At 51.7% G+C, this 7,186-nt stretch overlaps 1 protein-coding gene across 1 annotated transcript; it reads left to right on the top strand.

The window, feature by feature from the left end:
- Positions 1-1,653: 1,653 nt before the first annotated feature.
- Positions 1,654-6,952, top strand: LOC123159032 (probable lipoxygenase 8, chloroplastic). The gene is made up of 5 exons (XM_044576832.1): positions 1,654-2,132; positions 3,116-3,390; positions 4,535-4,778; positions 4,865-5,188; positions 5,296-6,952. The coding sequence occupies exons 1-5, from the start codon at positions 1,718-1,720 to the stop codon at positions 6,822-6,824; spliced, it is 2,787 nt and encodes a 928-aa protein (XP_044432767.1). The 5' UTR covers positions 1,654-1,717; the 3' UTR covers positions 6,825-6,952.
- The last annotated feature ends 234 nt before the right edge of the window (positions 6,953-7,186 follow it).

The raw sequence follows: 7,186 nt of genomic DNA, 5'->3' as shown, positions 1-7,186 counted from the left end.
GGTTAGGAAAAGACTGGACTTCTATCGATCACGTTTCTTTTGGCAGGGTGATGAGCTCAAAAGAAAATACCGGCTTGCTAAGTGGGATATTATCTGTAGACCCAAAGACCAAGGTGGGCTTGGTATTGAGAATCTAGAAGTTAAGAACAGATGCCTCCTTAGTAAGTGGTTGTGGAAGCTCGCTTCCGGCACTGAAGCTATGTGGGCGCAAATCCTACGCAACAAGTACCTCCAGACTAGAACATTATCCCAGGTATCAGTTAGGCCGACTGACTCGCCTTTCTGGAAAGGACTGATGAAAGTCAAAGTATTACTGTTCAATAGGACAAAAGTTGTCCTTGGAAATGGTGATACTACACGTTTCTGGGAGGATTCTTGGCTGGGCGACTCACCCTTGGCCATTCCATATCCGTCTTTATATCGCATTGCTCAACGACGTGAGGTGTTTGTGGCAACGGTATTTCAAACGGTCCCCCTTAATATTCAGTTTAGACGGTCGTTAGTGGGCAATCGTTGGGAGGTTTGGCTCCACTTAGTTAGGAGACTAATGGAGGTACAACTTTCTGACCAACCTGATGAATTACGCTGGAAGTTGACTAAGTCTGGAGTATTTACAGTGAGGTCAATGTATCTTGATGTTATTAATTCAAGCTCCATTCCAACATCCAAGAAGGTCTGGGATGTCAAAGTTCCTTTGAAAATAAAAGTGTTTATGTGGTTTGTTCATAAACAAGTTATTCTAACAAAGGACAACTTGATAAAGCGTAATTGGACAGGAGCTACTAGGTGTAGTTTCTGTGATCGAGATGAGACAATTAAACATCTCTTCTTTGATTGCCCGCTGGCTAAGGTTCTTTGGCAGACGGTTCATATTGCTTTCAATATTACTCCACCGACTACGGTTACCGCTCTATTTGGAAATTGGCTTAATGGGATTGACTCTGCATTAGCAAGGCATATTCGGGTTGGAGTTTGTGCGTTGATGTGGACCATCTGGTTGTGCAGAAATGATTTGGTTTTTAACAGAACATCACGAATTCATTTTTTGCAGGTTATATTCCGAGCTACGGCATTGATCCGTTCGTGGTCATTACTCACTCCGATGGAGGCCAGGGAGCATTTGGTTACTGGGTCTATCCGTTGGGAGATGGTTGCTCGAGATATCTTCAACCGGTTTGGATGGCCGTCATGTAATAGGATAGGCAATTAGTTTCCCTACCTTCTTTAGCCAGCCGGTTGTGGCATTTTATTTCTGGCTAGTCTGTGTTTCTAGCCTTCTGCGCTCTGTGTGGGCTGCATTTCCTTTATTTGATTTTGAGACTTTGAAACCTTGTATGCACATTTTGCTGCTTTGATTAATAAGATGGCTGTATGCATCACTCTTGATGCAGAGGTCGGGGTACTCCCCCTTTTCGAAAAAAAAAGACAGAGGTAGTAACATATATCCACGACCTGCACCGCACGAACTGCCATTTTCGACCAGAAAAGGGGTAGGAAATCAGACAAAGGAACCATCGACCATGCATGAGTTTCAACGCTCACTGTTTATATAATCCCATGCCCATGCCCAATCGCAGTTCACAGCTCGCAAGTCACCAACGCACGAGCCGTAGCAGACGCACACGTAAGTCCCGTCCGTCGCCGGTAGATCGCACGAGATCGTACGCCCACCCCATCCGTAGCCATAGGAGGCCCATTGCTTCCTATAAAGCCAGCCATGTCGCTTCCTCAGCTCAAACCATCCAGCCTCCAGAGCCACCACCACACCATCGCGAGTCGTCGCATCCTCCCCTCCCCCTCCTCCACTTGCAGCAGCAGCCTCCCGTCGTCTTCGCTCTCCGCCGGCCGTCGTGCTCGTGCGCTCCGTGGCGGTGGGCAGCTGATCGTGCGGTGCGCGTCCGTTGGGCCGTCTGAGGTGGTTCCGGCTAGCAGTAGCATCGGCGGAAGCGGTGCTTCTTCCGACATGGCAGGGAAGGGCGGTGCTTCCGTGCGCGTGAAGGCGGTAGCAACGGTTAAGGTCACCGTCGGCGGTTTTCTCGATGGGCTGAGGCCGTCGAGGACGATGGACGATGTGAAGGACCTCATCGGCAGGTCCATGGAGCTCGAGCTCGTCAGCGCCGAGCTTGACGCCAGTAAGTATACTAGTACTATCGTACCGTATAACACTGACATGCATGCATGCATATACTTTTGCATGGTTTTGTAAATTAATTTTTGTGTATTCATGGCACAACTTTAGTTTATTGTGGTGAAAAATGCAACTTGCGCCATTTTGTAGCCCAAATTAAGATCCGACTTTGCTTATCAAGCGAAGGCATTAAGAGTAACACCATAAGGAAAAATCAAACAGTCGACCGACCTGTCGGTCTGCTAATATAAACACGGTAGTAGAATTAATTGATCAACGAACGAAAGAATAAATGAATCAACTAACTATATAGCTAACAGATGTGCTATTGAAGCAAAGGCCAGAGATCGACTGATGAACAAAAATCATCCATCGATCATAGGTGCACAAGTTCCCTGGAGGAAAAATCATCAGTCGTTTTCTACAATTTATTTCGTTTGGTTCGACTAGTTTTCACACTTTTCTCCTGTTAAGATAATAACATCCTCGTTCTTTTTGAGGTAAAATCTACTCAGTCCAACGTACAGCAACTTGAGCGGCAGTACAGTTTGTTATAAAAAGTGACCAGTCCTAATTGAGTTAGCAAAACAAGTACTCTACTATATATATGGATCAAACCAGGGCAGGTTGACACGCTGTGTTAGCTGCCCTCAATTCGTCATGCAAAACGTCAGAAGCTGGAAAAGTTCAAAAGTACTAAGTAGGTGCGACTTGTCCCTCCTCTTATCTCGGTAGGAATTTTTGTAAAGGACCTTCATGTCACTATATATCCTGACTAATATCGATCCATTCTGAACCATTCAAAAAAGAAAACTTGTTTGATGCATGTTCATCACCTAGTGGAGTACATCTGACTGAGAAAATTTAAACTCTGCAAAAACAAAACTGGCCACCCCCTGCGTGTATAGCAGCTTGCAAGTTCAGCTGTGTCATGGAATACTGCTTGATCCTAATCGCGCTATGCTGTATGTGCACACCTGAATGTAGAGACTGGGAAGGAGAAGCAGACGATCAAGAGCTACGCCCACAAGGTGGCCGACAACGACCTCCACATCGTCACCTACGAGGCCGACTTCAACGTGCCGGCGGGCTTCGGCCCCGTCGGCGCCGTGCTGGTTGCCAACGAGCACGGCACGGAGATGTTCCTGGAGGACGTGAAGGTGGTCACGGCCGGCGGCAACTCGGCGCCCGACGTCATCCGCTGCGACTCTTGGCTGCCGCCCAAGTCCGGCGACGCCAAGCACGTCTTCTTCGCCAACAAGGTAAGGAACCAAGTCAAGTCAGTCGCCTTTCATCGGGAAGGTCTCATCAACTAACGTGCGAACGCGATCTCTGTGAAATTTTTTACCTTGAACGAGACTGGATCGATCGGAGATTAGGCCCAGGCGCTGTAGTTTAATTAGGCTGGTCATAGTGGGAGTAACTTAGGTATTCCTTCCATCTAGGTGTGTAAGTCATCTTACGAAAACCAAATAATCCAAGACACTTAAGCATGGTGCATTAAATTCTACCTCGTTTCTTTTTTTTGACATATCAACCAATAAAAGATGTGGGGTGTGCATGCTTTTAATGACTTGAGACTACCAAACACGACATGCAGTGGTTAGTTCATTGCATGCAATGTTATTAATTAGTAAATGAACATTAAATTCTCTCGTTTTCTCCTCCTCCTTGGTCACGGTGCACAACCTAAGATGACTTACTCATCTAGACGGAGGGAATAGTAACATAGATGTCACATAAGTAAAAATGGTGAGGTGGCAAGTAGTTAATGCGGAGAGAGGCAAATAGAGTAATATAATATGTTACCATCACACAGCACTTTCCAATGCAAAATGAGTCTATAAAGTAATAAACAAAGACAACTATGTTACTCCATATATGACACTACCCATTATGAAGGTAGTAACATAGACTAGTAACATGGATATGTTACTAGTCTATGTTACTCTCCACTATGACCCACCTTAAGGCTTTAGGCTATATGACCATCCAATAACTGTGCGTGGAACCATAAGTATATGACCATCGGGAAGGTCCATTCTTGAATTTAAGGGACGTCAAGTCTCGTTATTTCGCATTAGATGCACGGCGATCTGCGCTGGGCATGGAGGCAGACAGGCAGTCGAGAGCTAATGGTGTCTAGGCTTCCACGCGATCACTGCACATGGAGCAACCGTGTCCACGTATACATTGTTTTTTTAGCACGTGCATATCGTAACTTGGTTGCGTAAAAAGTTGGCAGTGCACGTCCATGATCTCCACGATAAGTACGTACGTACGTGGCCCGCCCGTACGAGTTTCGAACCCGCGCGTGTGGGCCTGCAGCTTGCTTGCTAGTAGTAGTAATGAAATGACATGGTTTACTCTGTGGCTGAAATTTGTCAATGTGGATCAACCGTGCAGCCTTACCTGCCGAGCCAGACTCCTCCGGGTCTGCAGGGCTACCGGAAGAACGACCTCGCCAAGAAGCGCGGCGACGGCACCGGGCAGAGGAAGGCCACCGACCGGGTCTACGACTACGACGTGTACAACGACCTCGGCTCCGGCGAGGAGCTCGGGGCCGCCGGTGCCCGCCCCGTCCTCGGCGGCAACAAGCAGTTCCCCTACCCGCGGCGCTGCCGCACCGGCCGCCCCCGATCCACCAAAGGTACGCACACCACAAAGTCAAGAGATACTACGTCCACGTCGTGCATGCACATGTTTAGTACAGGGTGTAACTCGTGCTACGTGCAGATCCGCAGTCGGAGACGAGGAGCGGCGACGTGTACGTGCCGAGGGACGAGGCCTTCTCGGAGGAGAAGAACGTGCAGTTCTCGGTGAAGACGCTGCAGTCGGTGCTCCACGCGGCGGTGCCGGCCGTGCAGTCCACGCTCATCGACCCCAACCAGGGTTTCCCCTCCTTCTTCGTCATCGACAAGCTCTTCGAGGACGGCGTTGAGCTGCCGCGCGCCGAGGAGCTCGGCTTCCTCCGCGCCGCCGTGCCGCGCCTCCTCGAGTTCCTCCGCGACGGCCCCGGCGACAAAGTCCTCCTCTTCGACGCCCCCGCAAATGTCCAAAGTACGTTCCTACTCCATGTTTCTTCCTTCCAGATGCACGTACATGCAGCAAATATGGAGTTTTTCATGCACCAACCTAAATAAATGCGTGTTGATTGCCGAATGCAGAGGACAAGTTTGCGTGGTTGCGGGACGAGGAGTTCGCCAGGGAGACGCTCGCCGGGATCAATCCGTACGCCATCGAGCTTGTCAAGGAATTTCCTCTCAAGAGCAAGCTGGACCCGGCGGTGTACGGCCCGGCCGAGTCGGCGATCACCGCCGAGCTCCTGGAGGCTCAAATGGGACACACCATGACGGTGCCCGAGGCGGTGAAGAGCAAGAGGCTCTTCATGCTCGACTTCCACGACCTGTTCCTGCCCTACGTGCACAAGATCCGCGCCCTGCAGCGCACCACCATGTACGGGTCCCGCACCATCCTGTTCCTCACCGACGACGGCACGCTGCGCCTCCTCGCCATCGAGCTCACGCGGCCGCCCTCACCCACGATGCCGCAGTGGAGGCAGGTGTTCACGTCGTCCACGGACACCACCAAGTCGTGGCTGTGGCGGATGGCCAAGTCCCACGTCCGCGCCCACGACGCCGGCCACCACGAGCTCGTCACCCACTGGCTGCGCACGCACTGCGCCGTCGAGCCCTACATCCTCGCGGCAAACAGGCAGCTCAGCGAGATGCACCCCGTCTACCAGCTGCTGCGCCCGCACTTTCGCTACACCATGCGGATCAACGCGCTCGCGCGCTCCGCCCTCATCAACGGCGGCGGCATCATCGAGCTCACCTTCTCCCCGCAGAGGTACGCCATGGAGCTCAGCTCCGTCGCCTACGACAAGCTCTGGCGCTTCGACATGGAGGCCCTCCCCGCCGACCTCGTCCGCAGGGGCATGGCGGAGGAGGACCCCACGGCGGAGCACGGCCTCAAGCTCGCCATCAAAGACTACCCATTCGCCAACGACGGGCTGCTGATCTGGGACGCCATCAAGGGGTGGGTTCAGGCGTATGTTTCCCGCTACTACCCGACCGCCGCCAGCGTCACGGGCGACGCGGAGCTGCAGGCCTTCTGGACGGAGGTGCGCACAGAGGGACACGGCGACAAGAAGGACGCGCCGTGGTGGCCTAAGCTGGACACGCCGGAGAGCCTCGCGCACACGCTCACCACCATCATCTGGGTCGCGGCGGCGCACCACGCGGCGGTAAACTTTGGGCAGTACGACTTTGGTGGGTACTTCCCGAACCGCCCTTCCATCGCGCGCACCAACATGCCGGTGGAGGAGCCCGTGGACGCCGTCGCCTTCGAGAAATTCCTGGACAACCCGGACCAGGCGCTCCGGGAATGCTTCCCATCGCAGGTGCAGGCAACGCTGGTGATGGCGGTGCTGGACGTGCTGTCCAGCCACTCCCCCGACGAGGAGTACCTCGGAGGGATGGAGACTGCCCCGTGGGGCGACGACACCACGGTGCGGGCGGCGTACCTGAGGTTCAACGAGCAGCTTAAGGCGGTGGAGGGGATCATCGACGGAAGGAACAAGAACAGGAAGCTCAAGAACCGGTGCGGCGCCGGCATCGTGCCGTACCAGCTCATGAAACCATTCTCGCAGCCCGGCGTCACGGGCAAAGGCATCCCCAACAGCACCTCCATCTGATCAAACAGAGCTCCAACAAAAACGATTTCCTTGAATCTAGCAGACTTGTTGTCCATTAGTTAATGTATTTATTTATAAACTTGACAATTCACACGTGTATATGTATATCCATTCTAATAAATTTTATTGATCTCATTCTTGACTGAACTGAATTTATTTATTGTGGATTTTACAACTTTGGTACTCTCTCCATTTATTTTAATTTTGGATATAAGATTTGTCTTAGGAAAAAAATATTACCGCCACAAATGATTGTCCCCTTCAGTGGTGCTGAGGTTAGATTTGGCGAAAGCCTTCGACTCCATCAACTGGTGCACCCTGCGGCAGATCATGGAGGTGTATGGATTCGCGACGTTCTGGTG

The sequence above is a fragment of the Triticum aestivum genome, chromosome 7B (genome assembly GCF_018294505.1).
Source record: "Triticum aestivum cultivar Chinese Spring chromosome 7B, IWGSC CS RefSeq v2.1, whole genome shotgun sequence".
In the NCBI taxonomy this organism is placed as follows: domain Eukaryota; kingdom Viridiplantae; phylum Streptophyta; class Magnoliopsida; order Poales; family Poaceae; genus Triticum; species Triticum aestivum.
This window is presented reverse-complemented; position numbering and strand designations above follow the sequence as displayed.